This window comes from Nicotiana sylvestris, chromosome 12, assembly GCF_000393655.2.
Source record: "Nicotiana sylvestris chromosome 12, ASM39365v2, whole genome shotgun sequence".
Classification (NCBI taxonomy): Eukaryota; Viridiplantae; Streptophyta; class Magnoliopsida; order Solanales; family Solanaceae; genus Nicotiana; species Nicotiana sylvestris.
Window position 1 is genome coordinate 20,633,887 of NC_091068.1, and position 17,964 is coordinate 20,651,850.

Genomic DNA, 17,964 nt, shown 5'->3' on the forward strand with positions numbered 1-17,964 from the left:
AGTTAAATCTTATCCAAAAAGTCATTCATTGTCTCAACATTTGATTGTTTTGCCATAAATATGAGTTATTATTTTGCTTCCTGACTATTTTTAGGATCCAATGACACCAGCAAGAATGACATCAAAAAAGAAAAATAGAAGAAATAGTTAATTTTTTCATGTAGTTAATATTCAATAATTATCTATATTTACTGAGAAAGTGTAAATTTAAAAATTATTTACATACAATCCAAATATCTTAAATATTTGACATGATTAGTGTCCGCACATCTGCGCGGGTACTAATACTAGTACATATGAAAACTATGTATCCATATTTTTAAATGTGTTGTTTTATTCGCAAGATATGCTCTAAGTGTTGTACTCTTAATTCGATAGTTTATTTAGTTAAATAAACAGATGAGTTGAGCTTCAACAAAATCACGTGAAAGTGTGAAACAACAATCAAAGAAAGTGCTAAGTCCTAGTATTAGAGTTCATTTCTTCGCTTCTGCTGCATGTGCACTTGTTCCCTCTTTTCCCACAACAAAATAAACAAAACAAAGTACAAAAAAGATGATAGAAAAATAGAAATCGAGCTTAATATGTATATTAAATTAAGACAGACATAAGGGAACGAGGTTTTTACTTATATTGATTTTTATTTATTTATCTATGTTACTTTTCTTGACGGAAAAAAATTAACGTAATTAGTGCACTTACCAACTTAGCTTAATTGATTTGTTGTTTCTGTCGTTACTGCTGCTACCACATTGTATTTTACCGCCTATGGTTTTTCAAATCCATAAAATTAAACCAACATTTGTACTTACAAAATGTTTAATAGCTTTTCTACTTAATTTTTTTATTTGCCAAATATATTGATATTCTCTTAATTAGAGCGTGTGTTACAACTTAGAAGGTGTCAATTTACACCAGTTAATTTACTATAGTTCGAATTTTTTTAAATATAAGATTCCAGCATAATGTGCTATAATTTCATAATGTGCTGGAGTTCTAACATAATATGTTGGAAGTTTATAGGCAGAAGCTCCATAATCCAACATATTATGCTGGAACTTTTCCTATTTCAGCTTGGATGTTTTTATCCAGATTTTATATACGCATAAAGTAGTGTCTATTTTTCAATAACTTTGCAAACATGACCATTTTTTTATTATCCATTCGAAAATTGGCTAGCTCATGCTAAATTGAAAAAGTTGTTGTAAAATTCTCTTTAATGCTTGACAAAAGAAGTTTTCCTCCATCCAAAATAATTTTTCTTTGTATTTTTTATCTGGTGTTTATTACTTTTTCTAGAGTTGGACTAATTTGAATTTACGAAAGTCTCACTTTCGAAGTAAAATGCTCCGTCCAAAGGACTCGAAACCTCTGGCTAAGGATAAATGGCGATAACTTTTGGTGATGAATAAAAAATGATTAGAATCGGATGATACAAATATTTGATTATCAGATTTAGAACCACATAAATATATATAGTACTAGAAATCACCGTTCTTTATAATTTAAGGAGATTATCAAATTACTCGTGGACTTTAACAAAGACAAAACAGTAGGTAGCCAAAAAAAAAAAAAAGAAGGAAAAAGCAGGTAGCCGTAGTCTTGGTTTGAAATGCTACTAGTTTTTATGACAGCCAATAATAATAACATACTATATACAGAAGTTGACGTGAAGTGTGAACAAAGATTTGTTAAAATCATCTTCTCCTTGTAATTTTCACCTGTCCCCTATAACCATTTCTTGAATTTATCTGTTTTTACCCTTTTGAGAGAGAGAGAGAGAGAGAGTAAAATTTAGTAGCAATATGCAAGTTGAAGACTAATTAATGGTCTTAGGAGACATATTTTTGGGCAACCTTGTGCATTTAGCAAAGAAAACAGATAAAGTTTGAATCTTTTTTCAGACAAAGTTAAATTCCATGTGAAAAACTAACCCAAGATATTCCCATTTGCTTGGAAGTTGACTTTTCAAGTTATTTTTTGTACCAAAATCTTGAAAACCCCCCAATCTTGAACTGGGTTCTCTTGTTTTTTTGAATCCATTTTACAGTTAGGGAGTATTCATAGTAAATTAGGAGAAATATCTCTAAAATCCCATGAGTAAAACAAGCCCAAGGGATCCCCATTTGCTTGGAAGTTGACTCTTCAAAACATTTTTTTGTACCAAAATCTTGAAAAGACTCAAATCTTGAACTGGGGTTTTGTTTTCTTGGTATTTTGAGATCCATTTTGGTGAGTTATGGGGGAAGAATCCAAACTTCAAATTCATAGTGAAGAAGAAGTTCAAGAAAGTGAGCAAAATAATGGGATCTGTTGTAGTTCTATGTTGTGTGCTCCAATCAACTGGTTTAAAATGCTAGCTGTGGAATTGCACTGGAGTTTTGTGTTTGGTGTTGTGATTGTATATGGAGTAAGCCAAGGACTTGGTGGAGCTTTTTCTATGATAGGGACAGAGTATTATATGAAGGATGTACAAAAAGTGCAGCCTTCTGAATCTCAGGTTTATTCTGGGATAACTTCAATTCCTTGGATTGTTAAGCCTTTATGGGGTCTTCTCACTGATGTTGTTCCGATTTTGGGGTATCGTCGCAGACCTTACTTCTTGTTCGCGGGTAAATTATGCAATGCCATTTTGATTTTTTTAGTTTCTTGATGATTTTAGAACTTTTCTTGATTATCTGTTGGCTTAGATATAGTTAATGTTGTTTAAGGCTGATAAAACTAGTTGGAATCTATCCATATAATCTTGTAGGACTTACTAAAAGTGGAAAATGCCATGCTATAAGTGGAGTTATCACTAAAAATGAAAATATTATTTAGTGGATTCCAGATGTCCACTAAATAACTGGGAATCTTGGTACAAAAGGATAAGATCCAGATGTGATATCTTTTCCAGAACTATAGTTAAACTTCTCTTCTCTTAGCCTCAGCTGTCATTGGAAGAATGAGAGTCATATAATTATCTCTTTATCTGAAGAGAGCTCTCATCAGTAAGGCTCAAAGCTAGAACCATAGTTAATTCAAAATAGCTTCTTTTGGTAGCCTGTTCAATATAGTTTTAGTTGGATCACCTAAAGGAATGCCTTGGAGCAACGGTAAAGTTGTCTTCATGTGACCTATAGGTTAGAGGTTCTAGCCGTGGAATCAGCCACTAATGCTTGCAACAGGATGGATTGCCTATGTCACACCCCTTGGGGTGCGGCCCTTTCCGGGACCTTGCGTGAACGCCGGATGCTTCGTGCACCGGGTTGCCCTTTTTTTAAGTATCTATTTGATCAAAGCTCTAGATGCAAAACCAATCTGCAGTGCCTACTATTGAGGTTTGTAAGTTTTACTAAGCATTCTTTGAAATACAAAATAGCAAGAGTTTAAAGGGGTAGAAAAGCATATAATTAGATGATCATGTGATTTTCCTGAGTAGATGAAGCAATGAATGATTCCCTTCTCTCAAATTTTTGTGTCGCTGTTTTAGTATTTTTTCTGGTTAAAGTTCTCTGTTTCTTGAAATGATATTGATCTGAGGTTTTTGACATTAGGAACTAATACCATAATAATATACATGAAATGATGTGGATCTTACAGTTTGTTACATGAAGAATCTTAAAGTAATTCAATTTGGTCAAAGAAGTACTGAACAACTTATAAGTTTAATCACATTCCTTTAAGAAGTATGTTACACCTTACCACGATTTGTTCCATCGAGTCTACTTCTGTCAAATTCTCTTTTTTGTGCTCATCTCTTTACTTTCGTGCATGAAAATGGAATGAAAACTTAGATGTATGTTTTATGTTGAGGTACTAATATTGAGCCCCAGCTATATAAGTGGCCCAACCCCCTAAACTTTGTTGGATTAAATTTAAATGGAGTGACAGGTCTAAGTGTCCAACAGAAATCAATCCATCAAAAGTATTCAGTTACCACAAGTTGGCATTGGTTATTCGATAACTTGTTAGCTACTAAGCAAACTCGTTAACAAAAGAAAAATGTGTTGTTCTTCAACTGCACACAACGTCTTCTAAATAGTAGAACTTCGCAATTATTGGTGCATTGGAGTGCGGCCCTTTCCCGGACACTGCGTGAATGCGGGATACTTTGTGTACCGGGTTGCCCTTTTTTGTAATGAATTCTTTGAAGGAGAAGGAATAATATGTGACTCCCAACCATGCTTATCAATTAAGTAAATGGTACTTTATCCATTGAAATGCAGAGAGACAGCGCAGAGTAGTTACAGGCGAACAGTTAACTTTCCCATTATAAATGCTGGGAGCTGAGGAAACCTAACATGGTTCTATCTCGTAAACATTCTTCATGTCACACCAAAATCCAAAAACTACAAACACTTAAGTTTCTAAATACAAGCAGGTTGCACTTGCGCTCCAAACACCTCTAATTCCTTTCCAGTTGAGCCAAAATCTTCTATCCTCATTGTCGAGCTTATTCCAGTCTGGCTCCAAAACAAACCATTTAATTTCCTCGGCATAACCCAGCTGCGGCACACATTTACTAACACGCTCCTGACCTGTTTAGCAATCTGACAGTGCAATAGGAGGTGGCTGAACTTATAGCATATGTTTAGAAGATCCTATTAGGCTTCATGAGTTTCAACTCTGTGCCATGATTCTAATTACTTTAAGATGCAAACAAATAGGTAAAAGCATTGACTGCTATAAGGTTCCAAGTCCATGTAAATGACTCCATTACATCCTATTAAGAACAAATTCCGTCTTTCTTTTCTTGCAGTTTGTTTTGAGTCAGTCAGCCGTGACCTAGAACGATAAAATTGGAAATGTATCTTGATCTTAGAAATGTTAACAGCCAAGAACACTGTATACATGGTATTCAGTCTTTTGAAGGAAGTATCATGGAGTTTGACATATATTTTGTTACTTAAGTTTTTACTTGATAAGGAGACATCTATATTGACTAAAAGAATTCAGTGAAAAAAAATGACTGAATATCTTCTGTGTCAAATTATTTCATTGGTATATTTGCAATTTTTTTCTGTTCTTTCTATCAAAGTACAGCTTTTTCAATGATTCCAGGTTCTCTTGGAGTTGTCTCCATGCTGTTTTTATCATTGCACAAGAACTTGCATATTGTGTTTGCACTACTCTCCTTGACCGCAGGAAGTGCTGGGGTTGCAATTGCGGACGTGACAGTTGATGCATGCGTTGCACAAAACAGTGGTTCTCATCCTTCCCTCGCAGCTGATATGCAAAGCTTATGTTCCTTGAGTTCCTCAATTGGTGCTCTAGTCGGATTTTCTTTAAGTGGTACCTTAGTTCACTTACTTGGCCCTCTGGTTAGCTTTCTATCCATAATTTAAACAACTTACTATATTCTCATTAAAGTCTAGCGAATATTCAAATATAGTAAGATTACTTCTGAATCCTTTTCTCTTAATAAAAGGGGGTGTATGGCTTATTATCCATACCAGCTGTGCTTGTGTTTTTGGTCGGAGTTTTGCTCAAGGAACCTCAAACATACAACTTTGCTTATCAACAGGTACCTACACCTCATCTGACTACTTTTAGTGAATAGGTCAGTCTCTAAAATCCTAAGGGCTTTTTTTCTTTTTATCCTGCCAGCCCAAAATAATTACAGGCGGTAGCCCAAATATACAACACATACACTGATTATGTATAATATGTATATTTATGCTTAATATACAAAACATATATACTTTACCGGCTATTATTGTTTTTGGTGCCCAAAAATGTAATTATCCCAAATCCTAATGCATCCTCAGGTAAACCAGAACTTCACTGATGCTGCCAAGGCTATGTGGAAAACTTTGAAATGCCCGGAAGTTTGGCGACCATGTCTTTATATGTACTTGTCCTTTGCACTGAGTTTAGATATCCAGGAAGGAATGTTCTACTGGGCAACAGATTCAGATGGAGGACCACATTTTTCGAAGGTGGAATAACTGCTAGACATGTTACGTTCCAATTAAGCCAAGTACATAGTAGAATCATAAATTCCTTAAACTTACTGTTAATTAAAGGAAACTAATACACTATCTGTCTCAATTTATATGTCATACTTCCCTTTTAGTCTATCCCAAAAAAAATATTATACTTCCTTGTTTAGGAACAATTTAGCTTTAAACTTTCTATTTTACCCTTAATGAATTGATTTAAAGTCATTCAAATCTTTGATTTGTTTTAGACCACAAGTTTCAAAATCTTCTTTTCTTTCTTAAACTCCGTGCCGAGTCAAACACTGTACATAAATTGGGATGGAGGAAGTAACTCATTTCCAAAATATCCAACATGTAGGCTTTAATTAGAGTGGGGAGACGTCACACGAGAGGTTCTGCTGTTACTTAGAGTATCCTCTCTCTATCTAACAATACCAGATTAATGATATGATGACAAAAACAAATAAGGGATGATTAGACTAGGATTAATTATTTGTACTCTTTTGGGGATAACAATGGAAATGTAATTCTGTAAACAATTTACTCCTGCAGGAAAGTATCGGATATATATCAGCAGTAGGCTCCGTTGGATCGCTATTGGTGACTATACTGTACCAATATGGATTGAAAGACTATTGTTTCCGAGACCTGCTCTTTTGGACTCAGTTACTGCATGGTCTGTCAGGAATGCTAGACTTGCTGCTGGTTTTACGTTTAAATTTGAAATTTGGCATTCCCGATTATTTCTTCGTGGTGATAGACGCAAGTGTATCTCAAATGATTGGACGACTAAAGTGGATGCCGCTTCTTGTTCTGAGTTCTAAGCTCTGTCCTCCTGGCATTGAAGGCACATTTTTCGCCTTGCTCATGTCAATCGACAATACTGGACTTCTTACGTCAAGATGGGGAGGTGGATTGTTGCTTCATGTCTTTAAAGTTACAAGGACACAGTTTGATAATCTCTGGCTCGCCATCTTGATAAGGAACATTTTGAGAATCACTCCACTTTTTGTACTGTTTTTGGTTCCAAGAAGCGATCCTAACTCCTCTATCCTTCCTGATGAAGTGTCGGATTCAAAAGAAAACATTGAAACTCCAGCAACTGAGAATGAAAATATTGAACTTGTCGCGCTGATTCACAACATGGATGCTAGATAGCGGATTATACACGTTTTATGGAAGTAACACCATACTTATAGAGATAGTTACGAGGTACAAGTTTTAGACACCACCTATTATTTCTTTTTAGATAGTAAAAGTTGTTGGATAGAAGATTCATTTTTCTGTATCTTTTTGAGTTTTTGTCACATAGATAACAAATGTGAACATGGAAACTACAGTCTGAAAACATGTAAAACACGTATCTCTTGTGGATCGTATATGGACATTGTGATTCACACGTTCAGCTTGTGATTTTTCATTTAAGGCTCAATTTTCTGTATATTGGATGTTATTGTTATCATATTTGTAAATTCTTGTTTAGAGCTTGAAACTGCAGAAATGGATTGTGCTATATGAAACCTCAGAGATGCTTTTTTGCAACTATATTTAACTTCTCAGGAGTTTTTACAGTTTCTTATTTTGTTGTTCCTTTTTTTTTTTTTTTTAATTTAAATTTTATGTTCTGAATGCCTTTTCAAGAACTCCCCCTAAGTTGTTTGGAACCCACAGGAAAAAGGAAAGGAAAAGAAGAGGAAAGAATGAAAAGTATACTTCTTTTTTGTTGGTTAAGAGGGGAAAGAGAACAGTATTTTCCCTGTAATAAACGGTTAATAGTGATGATTTTCTTTTTTTACTTAGGCATTCGAGATCTCGACTAATTCGGACTCGCGTTGGTAGGTCTGCTAAGGGGTAAGACGCTTCCTACCAAGAAAGTTTTCATTCCAAAGACTCGAATCCAAGACCTCTACTTGAAGGTGGAGGGATCCGAACTATCCTACTACACTTGGTGGGTTAAAAAAAATAAAGATTTGATTTATCTCATATTTTCTTGATTTTCTCTAGTTTCACTTCCTTTTCCTTAGTTTCCAAAAAAGTGTTGTTAGAAATAGATATAAACAGCTTTTTCTCCTGTATTAATGTGAACCTCACCTGCCTTTTTGGCCCTTTTACATGATCATCATTATTCCCCTGACCAATTCCCTCTTATCTAAGACACTTACCTCTTTTAATGTATTCATCACCTTCTTGCTTCATAACTAACTACCCAAAAAAAGAAACTGGCCAACTTTATCCTAGTTATTCATATACCATATTTCTTTAAAAAGGGGCTTCGTATAAGCATTATTACCAATTTTTATTTGCTTCAATCAAATCTCTTTACTTTTATTCATGACTTGGAAATTTATGTTAGTTTTAGCATGGCTAAGTACACTAATTTGTTTATCAACTGCTTCGAGTAAGGGAGGAGAAAGTTATGTTCGCGATGCATGCAGTGTGACTCGATACCAGGACCTCTGCATGCGTTTGCTAGCATCATTCTCGAGCACGGCCAAGAACAACCCTAGCAAGTGGGCCCGGGCCGGGGTCTCGGTGACAATAAGCCAAGCTAAAGGTGTCACTCAATCCCTATTGAAATTGAAGAAACACAATTCCTTGAAAGGGAGAGGAAGAGTTGCTCTTTTGGATTGTGCTGAATGTTTGCAAGATGCACTTGACAATCTTCACAACTCACTTGGTGTGCTAAGGAAACTTAGCAGCCAAACTTTTAATGACCAAATGGGAGATGTGACTACTTGGCTAAGTGCTGCACTTACTGATGAAGATACTTGTTTAGATGGATTTGAAGACCAAAGGAGGAGAAAACAAGTTAAGTTACTCTTAAATAGAGTCACAAATGTGAGTTACATGACCAGTAATGCACTTGCTTTGGTTAACAAGCTTGCAACAACTGGACCAGAATGCTTAGAAAATTCATAGAAGAAATTAGAGATTTTTCTTACATCTGGTAAACAATTACTTCCTTATATGTAATACCAACCATATCAATATTTTTGGGTCAATTTTACTTTTTTATTCCCCTTAAGCCGAGGGTCTATTGGAAACAGTCTCTCTACCTTCACTAGGTAGGGATAAGGTCTACGTATACGCTACCCTTCCTAGACCCCACTTATGTTAATGTTGTTGGTCAATTTTACTTTTTTATTCACTGAAGATATTTTCTCCTCTAATTGAAAGTGCATTATAGTTCAACATGACAGTGTCGCATAAGAGTTGAAGTTGGTATTTATACTTTAACTTGAGTTTACACGTTGGAGAAAGAAGCGTATTTTACAATGAAATAAATGTTATTTGAAAATGACAAGTAAAACAAGTAGACACATCATCCTTCTTAGAAAATCACATTCATGGATGTCTTCACAACAAGTAATATCCTTTTTTTTTAAAGGCAAAATACATAAGTTACCATCTGAACTATGGACCAAATCTCTGTTACACACTTTCTGGTAATGAAAATCATCTTACACACTCAACCTTTCAAAAGTGTAGCTAAGATACACTACTTTTGATAGCTGGCGCGCGCGTGTTTTACACAAAAAAAGAGGCGCGTGAATATAAAACTTTCGGGTCTAAACCATTATCTAAATGCAACATGTCCCCGGCCTTTATTAATTTTTTTTCTTTTCTATTTTTAGTTATTTCATCTCCAAATAATTTGGTCTCTTTTCCACACCCCCACCTCACACCCCACCCGTTTTCGTTTTCCCTTGGACATCTACTTTGTCTTCTCCATAGATTAAACTCTGAAACACAAAAAATAGTTTTAGAGCTAGGTCCAAGTTCCAAATTAATTAGTCATCTCCTTCAAGTTTAAATATTTTTAGATCTGCTAATGAAATCAGTGACTGATTTCTCCACTTGTTTTCATAACTTTATTTTTAGATCTGCTGATTCTTTTTTTGACTTCAAAAATTTAATTTTTTTTGAATGAGTGTGAAGGAGTTTATAGTGTTTGCAGGTTTTGCTCTAAAAATTAATGGCGTTAGTGGTGGCTGTCATGGCCAACACTTAAAGCACCATCATTTTTTACTTTTTTTTTTCCTTTTCCGCCAACGAAGTGCCATGCTGAATAATAAGATCGTTTGTTGAACTCATGAAAGGGTGTTCATTTTTGTGCATTTTCAACTTGAAATAGATTCTTTCTGATGGGTATTTCCATGGCTGTTGGAGTTTAGAGGAGTAATTCGACGGATGTGGGGGCTTGAAGAAGATGAGAGACGTGGGGGAGGGACGGGGGGTTATTTTTCGTTTTTTCTTGTTTTCTTTTAAATATATCAATTATGATGTAAATTTAGTATTTTTCTTTTTTGTTCCTTGAGTTAGGACATTGTCACGACTTTATTGGTGCATGACATTACACATATTTTAAAAAAGTGGTGCGTCTTAACTACACTTTAGAAAAGTTAAGTGTGTAAGGTAATTTTTGTCCGTAAAAAATGTGTAATAAGGATTTGGTCCATAATTCAGGGGGTAACTTATGTATTTTGCCTTTTTTAAAAGTAATATCCATTCATATTTCAACTTTGACGTAGTTATTGTCTAAACACTAGCAAGAAATACATGGTTTTGAAGGAGGGCATTACAAATTAAACAAAAACAAAAATAAAAACGATATAGAAACAACCAAAGAATTCATATACCATCAATGAGTGATTTGATGATGAAATTCCTAAACCCTTAATCAGAGATCTCGGTTTCAAGCCTCGGGAATGGCACAAACTCCTAGTAGGAAGAAACTACTCAAGACAGCATTTCAGATTAAGGATGCATAAAGTAAAGCAAAAAACAACGAGTTGGGCAACAAAACCTATCCAACTCAGACCACTTTTGGGCTTCCTTTCCTTAATAAGGTGTCTATGTCCAACCAAGACTTGCTCATGCCCACCTATTTGATCAAGTATATACTATATTTACAAGAAACCACACTCATTTATCATAGATAAACTTGTATATATATCCACTATAAGTAGCTGAAAAGTACAGGAAGTTTCATAAAATCACTATCACGTTCAAAATGCTCGTACAATTTACGGAACTATGCAAATTATACATCCACGATTCAAATTGCAAGGCCACTACAGCGTGCTGTTCCGACAACAGTTGGTTTCCAGTTGAACTTTTGCAAATAGGATTTGGATTTCAGGGAAAAGAAGCATATCATACATAGTGTTCCCATTGTAAGAGATTCTTACTCCAGACTCTGACCCTCCAGTTCATGGCCTTTTCTTCATAAAAGGCAATAGGAAATTAACTGAATATGGTAGATAGAAACTAGCCTCTAAAACAATAGTCAATGTGATGCCAGCCTTTTCAGGTGTTGCAATGTTTTCTGTTTTATCCATTGTCGGTCATAGGGCAGGTAAGCCTGGAGTGAGTGATCATACCTGCAAGTCATAAAAGAATGCTGGAATTAATTACATTTCAACAGCGTAGTGAGTGCTAAGAATCGTGTCTAAGTATGATGGACCACGGGCCAATCATTTGATGTGCACATAGCAGTTCATCCGGTTAATAAACAGAAGTACAGATACCCGAGATGTCTAAAGAAAACATGCTTATGACATCTGTGTGTGTTTCAAAATCACTGAGATGAACAGAAAATTTTGGTGCAGAAAAGAGGTAGGCATGCATCGACCTGCTCTCACGGAGCCACATTTACATGTTCATATATGCTTTTGCTGTGTAAATAACACAATATGCAACACTTGTATATTTCTCTGGTATGGGATTCTATTCAGAGGTACAAGAGTGGGATCTGTGTGTGTTTGGGGGAGGGGGGGGGAGCGAGAGAGAGAGAGAGAGAGAGAGAGAGAGGTACACTAGTGCACTCATATCGGCAAGGCCATCTATGAAATTGTAAAGATCTGAAATATCATAAGTAATTTCTCTGATGGCTGGGTTCAATTCCTTGAGTTTCCTCTCATACAAAGCACAAATTCCTGCAGGCAAAAAACTTTGTAAAAAGGGTAATAGCAGAAGAGAAGAAAAGAAGATGAAAACTGTAACTTAATTTACATGCAGATAGTAACAAATTTAGCCAAAAAAAAAAAAACTTGTTTCCCCTGAAGATTTTCTCCCTTCATCTATAACCACAACAATCATTCATGTGCCTCCATTTTCCAAGCCAAGGAAGGACAATTAGGAGCAAGAAAGAAAAACACGTTCCACCGACACCCCTTACCCTTCTTATAAATCATATAAATTCCAGAAAGGATGAGAATTTGAGAAATATGCAAGTAAAACATTACTAACAAGATTCTCTCCCTTCGAATAATACCATCCCATTCTCCTACCCCATCAAATAATATCATTTTTTTATAAGGTAAATTGTATTAATCAAAAGGGAGAAAACTCCCGTATACAAGAAGTATACCAAAAAGTAGAGAATTTACATCACCCATCAAATAATATCATCCCACTATCCTTCTTTACTTCAAATCATAGAATGCTTAAAATTTTGAGCTTTGCTTCCATCCAAACTTTTTTCAAAAGTTTTGGTTATGAAGTTGGTTTTATTGAAGTTGTTGGGAAAAATTACCCCCTCACAAAAAGTATACAGAAGTATAAGAACCTACACCTATTTCTTTACAAAATTCATACTGTAACCTACTACCTACGACATAAAATTTGAGACTTTTACTGAAAACAAGGCACCAATCACCGTCACCAACCACCAACTAAAAGTACCCACATACAATAAATGTAGGTTCTCTTTTTAGTCTGCCTCTCTAATTTTTCTCATCCCTCTAACACACCTTTCTAGTTCTCCATGATCCTAATATTCCGCAATAACAAGCCAGACTCACCTTTATCCAGACCCCTTCCCCATCTTGCCTTTATCCTTCATACTCTCTTAATTCTACCTCTAGTATACCCCCTCCTATGTCTCTCATGTAAGGTACCAGCAGCTCCTTGTGATGCCCTAGCATCCCATCACATTTGTTGTATCTCCCTCCAAAAACAGAGGAGGGTCCTCCTTAGATGCTTCTGAGATGGCCTTAAAGGCACCGACCTTGTGTAATAAAGAGGATAAACCTTGAAAAAGGGTCTGGTTGAGCTCTATTGTACTGAGAAATTACCCTACATAGACATTTCTACAACCACTTTCCTTTTTTGGGCACATTCATTACCAAGTTCACTACTTCCTCCATGCTTGAAGCACACCATAATATATCAGGTGTAGTTTCGTCCTTGCCCATCCCCTTCAATTTCATGGTCGGAGTGTTGGAACTCTAGAGTATTTGCACAATGGGTCAATTTCTTTCTCCTCTATTTACAGAAATTATCTCCCATCAATACTACCCATACCATTGTTTTGGTATGACTGTGATTCTTGACCATTTCTATCTTTCCCAATTTAACCTAGTTCTTCTGACGCGTTAATTGGGCAACATACGCATCCAGTGTGTTAGACTTACCCAACTCTAATCGGCCTGTGTTGGTTTGGGTATTTTACATCTTCATTGGATGACACTAACTCTTGCCTCCGACTTACCAGATTCATAAACCACCTTGGTTGTTTCAATCGGTTCCCTAAATTCAAGATATTTATTTGTGTTCACTAGGTACCCTAATTTCAAGATTTGTATTTGTCACTTGTCCCTGTGCTATTCTCATTTTTGAAACCTTACTTTAATGCACCGGTCTCCAGCTTACTAGTAAGGTATTCTTTTTACTACTCAAGGATGATTTCAAGATGGGCTAGATCTTAATGCAAGACAGTATTGACACACCAAGCCATAACAGTTTTTTTGACTCCACCTTGTGCCTCCCGGACCCCACATGAGCTATCAGGACCTCAGATTTTGATTTCACAAATCACGGGTACAAACATAGCACTGAGTTTTGGGTACTGCATGTTCCTGAAAATCAACTAATTTGTCACTTGCTTCATTGACTATGCAATTAGCAGAGGAACCTACTCGAATTGACTCTCGTGATAAGTAATTCTCCGATCTTCTTTTTTCATTGGTAAAAAAATAAATTTATTTATTTAATGAGCAAAAGACAATGCTGAGAGAGTTTAAAAAAAACGGAACAGTAACCTCTACAAGTTATGTAAAGCACTAATGAAGCCAATCATGGGGAAGCTCTATCCGTTTTTACGGGCTGAATGGGTTGAAGGCTTGCTTTATTAATCTCTACGCGTCAGTCATGGCCTGGATTTGGGTCGTGATATTGTTAGTGTTTTACAAGCCTTGGTGAAAGTAACCACCTATGAATGCAAAGTATCACCAATAGTGAAAAGCAAAACAATGTATTGTTAAGATTTAAGAAGACCCTACCCTCAGCATAACAATCACACTCATCCCTAGAAAGTAAGTGACTACGTCCATATAGGTTCCAGTTCCTTTCTACTATCTAATCCATCAAAGAAGTGATTCTCCAATTGCCTTGATTTCCTTTACCTGGAAGTCAAAAGATATGCGTCGTTCATAGGCTCATCCTAGTTCAGAAAAATTCCTGTACAACGTAATCTAAATGTGTGATGAACAAAATGGAAGTTCAGAACAACGTACTTGAATTAGCCAGACCAAAAATTTTTAAAATTCAATGAGAAGGCAATGGATGAGTGTTAGTCTATGTTGCTCGGACTCTCCGAAAATGTCCCCAGGTGCGTGTCAGATCCTCCAAAAGCAGTGTATTTTTGGAGGATCTGACACGGGTGCGGCAGCATTTTGGAGAGTCCGCGCAACATAGGTGTTAGTCATAGAATGCAAAGCATGTAGGATTCTAGTTAAAGATTTCAAGCAGCTGATACAAATAATGTTGATTGATAAAAAAAAGTTTGTGATCTTGACAATTTTTCCTAGGTTTGTGCATTATTTCTGGTTGACTACATTCAAAGGAAATAGCAAATATTGTCTCAAAACAATTACATAGGTAATCACAAAAGGATAAATATCAAGAGTGTATGTATTTGTAGTAGTGCTATGATACATACCGTCCATAGCTTGGCTTATTGATTCGTAATCCATGAAAGTGCGAGTTGCTCTATTCTGAGATGTTTGCATGAGAATAATAGTATGCCGGTTTGCCTGCATAACACCCAAAGAGTTGTCAAATAAATATGCAGGTAACTTTTGCCTTCATTTTGTTCTCCATGTATTTAAGTTATAAGCATCATGCCAGTGAGAACATGTTGTCCCATAGAGCATTCCTATTAGTGTTCAAGCTTTACCCCTTTTCAGAATCAGAATGCAAATACAGCTTACCTAAAAATCTGTAAGCTCGATGAAGTAGCTGTATTCTCTTTGGGGATGTCCCAAAGTCCAAAAGTGCCTTACATAACTTGGGACAGGATTTTTAGATTTTAAAATCAGAACTATGTAGATTAATTTCTCTCAACTGTTAGTAAAATGTTGTTGCAGATGTATCAGAACTTTTACCTCTAGCTAGATGCATATCGTGCGTCTTTGTAAATGTCTTTGGCACGAAAGGTAGACAAAGTGGACAAAAATGTCTATGTATGTGTTCGTTTAGACAATATTACAGATAGAGGATTGGAGACTTTGGGCACCTTAGCTTTAAAAAAAGAGTAAAAGCCATATTCGAGGATAAGAAACATAATTCACGAAGAACATCTCTTTCCACGGAAAGAACATTTTAAAAAAGAAAGTGATACAGTACGTCCCAGGATAAGGATCATAAATCACGAAGAAAATATCTTTCCACTGAAAGAACATTTCAAAGAGAAAGTGATCCAGCACAGCCCAAGCAATCATACTATAAGGTAAAGATGATAAAACAAGATGTCAAATTATAATGTTGCCCAAGAAAAACGAGACAAGACCTTATTGAAGCAGCATCAGATGGTGTAGCCATGAGAGAGCAACAGGATACCATTGCAAAAGAAACTAATACCAAGCATAGGAATCAATAAACGTCCTCAATATATAGGGCTAAGACGTTCAAAATCAGTAAAGACAGGCTTAAGTACCAAAGGCTCAGTCACAACTAGAAAAGAAGTTCTACCTACTCTAATCGTTTCATTTTATTTCAGAGTGGAACTTCCTCAAGGAAGTGTTTCTTGCACCCCAGTTCACCCCCAGAAAACAATAAACTTAATAGATAAATTAAGAAAACCAAAAGTAAAAGAGGGACAACTGATTTACTCATCAGTTCAGCATATCTGCTTTTACAATATGTCAACCACCACATGACAACGCAACAATTACAGACACATATCATCAGTGGGATATACTTAGCACAAAACTGCTCCCTTAACCATCAATTTTGCTACCATAGAATTCCTAGAGGGCACAACCTATTCTAGTGTAACTATCCAATAGAAATATACTATCTTTATTGCAACATTATTACAATGATCATCCCCAAGGGAGGGGGGATAGTATGCATAATAAGAAGCTTATTTTCATTCATTTTTTAAAACAAAGGTGATGTTTGGGCCAGATTGAGTGCACACAATATAGGTGTCGGGTAAAATTGTCTACCAAAACCAAAGCTAATTATCTCAAACTGAGTGTTGTAGCTGGGCTAAAAACTGAGATTTACAGAATGTCACTCATATGCCTCAATCACTCAACCATACCCTTGCAGCCGAAATTGTTGTCTCTATTCATTCTGAAGTGTTCAACTATTTTATACTTTCAAGAAAATTTATGATTGCATATAATCGTTGAAAACCGAAGCTTAATTCACCGGAAATGTCTCACATAGTTCCATCAACTATTAACTACCTCATTTACTCCAAGAAACATAAAGGATAAAAGGCACTCCAACGCCAAAACACACAACTGAACTAAGTAGTGCATGCTTCAAATCTTTGTTTTTTTGTTGTTGTGGTAACCGAGAAAGCCTCGAGGGCCAATAGCAGACGATTCGAAACTCAATGAATAATGGGCCAGCCCCTCTACCCATCTCCATTCAAATACCAGGCTTTTGTCTACGGCAGCGTTCGAACCCGTGACGAGTACTTAGCCTACACAAGACCAAAGCCCTGGAGTGCATGGTCCAAAATCTCACCCATGAGATTCCCCTTTCCCCCATTTGCAGACCCCCCCCCCCTCCTCCCACAAACAACCCACAAAATAATTTTAATAATGAAGCTAAACAAAGATGAGATTAAATCTATAGCCTAGTGGTTGAAGTTTTAGGTTACACTCAAGTCATATTGGTTCAAATCTCACCAATATCATTCCCGTCCCACCCCGCCAAAAGAAAAAAGTAACCAAAAAAAAAAAGATAACGTAACCAGTAGCTTTGTAATCATTTATCAGTTTAAATTAAGATAGAGGGCTAATTAGTTAAAGGCTTTAAGCCAGCTGAAAGCATAATCATCTCAGCAAACAGAAGACAAAAAGTAGAGGGTAAAAACAAATAATCTACACAAAAAATTTCAACTTTAACATGAAAACACCGCCAATTTCTATTTTGCACTCCTATGGCATTAAAAATGACCTAAATACACCCAAATTGAAGAAAGAAAGAAAACAGAACCCTAACAATCACATGATATACAATCAAAGTAGCACGAAAATAATGTTTGAATTGGAAAAATGATATTTACCATTACGAATGAAGAACGACGAGGCTTGTATTTTGATGAGTTTGCAAACAGAGAAAACGAAAAAGCCGCAGGAATAAAGGAAGGGGAAAATCTGAGGGCTGCTTTGATAGTCGCGTTTAGCATACACAATTTGTTGACAGAGTCATGTCTTTGTCCCCAATTTGTGTGAATTTGAATATTATTTTTTTTAAAGTTCTTTTTCGGCTAGAATTTACATGTTTAATGTAGGAGTTTAGACATAAATTCCAAGTTTTTTTTTTTGAAATTTGGAGTTTCATCCCGAGCCTATCGAAAATTGTACATTTATAAAGTAGGGGTAAGGTCAGCATACACACTACGCTCTTCAAACTACACTTATAGGATTGAAGTGGGTTTGTTGTTGTTGTTATTGTTGTTGTTGTTGTTGTTGTCGTCCGAGTTTCACTAAAGTTTGATTTGAAGATAAATATGTGTTTGGTTATAATTTTTACAACTTGGATGTACTTTTTCCCAAAATCATGCAACATAATT

At 35.9% G+C, this 17,964-nt stretch overlaps 3 protein-coding genes across 4 annotated transcripts; 2 read left to right on the forward strand and 1 right to left on the reverse strand.

Annotated features, from left to right (window-relative positions):
• Positions 1-1,928: 1,928 nt before the first annotated feature.
• LOC104238222 (probable folate-biopterin transporter 2) lies at positions 1,929-7,365 on the forward strand. Of its 2 annotated transcripts, none has more exons than XM_009792523.2 (5): positions 1,929-2,612; positions 5,044-5,303; positions 5,411-5,506; positions 5,751-5,921; positions 6,477-7,365. In XM_009792523.2, the coding sequence occupies exons 1-5, from the start codon at positions 2,240-2,242 to the stop codon at positions 7,080-7,082; spliced, it is 1,506 nt and encodes a 501-aa protein (XP_009790825.1). In that variant the 5' UTR covers positions 1,929-2,239; the 3' UTR covers positions 7,083-7,365. The 2 variants fall into 2 exon arrangements, with proteins under 2 accessions (XP_009790825.1, XP_070021458.1); XM_070165357.1 differs by lacking the exon at positions 1,929-2,612 and adding an exon at positions 3,234-3,320.
• Positions 7,366-8,201: 836 nt separating this feature from the next.
• Positions 8,202-9,116, forward strand: LOC104238221 (pectinesterase inhibitor 6-like). Its single transcript, XM_009792522.1, has one exon. The coding sequence runs from the start codon at positions 8,256-8,258 to the stop codon at positions 8,841-8,843; it is 588 nt and encodes a 195-aa protein (XP_009790824.1). The 5' UTR covers positions 8,202-8,255; the 3' UTR covers positions 8,844-9,116.
• Positions 9,117-10,853: 1,737 nt separating this feature from the next.
• On the reverse strand, positions 10,854-17,612 carry LOC104238220 (enhancer of rudimentary homolog). The gene is made up of 4 exons (XM_009792521.2): positions 17,455-17,612; positions 14,869-14,962; positions 11,743-11,863; positions 10,854-11,308 (listed from the first exon to the last, which is right to left on the reverse strand). Exons 1-4 carry the CDS (start codon positions 17,575-17,577, stop codon positions 11,215-11,217), a joined length of 432 nt encoding a protein of 143 aa, XP_009790823.1. The 5' UTR covers positions 17,578-17,612; the 3' UTR covers positions 10,854-11,214.
• Between the last annotated feature and the right edge of the window lie 352 nt (positions 17,613-17,964).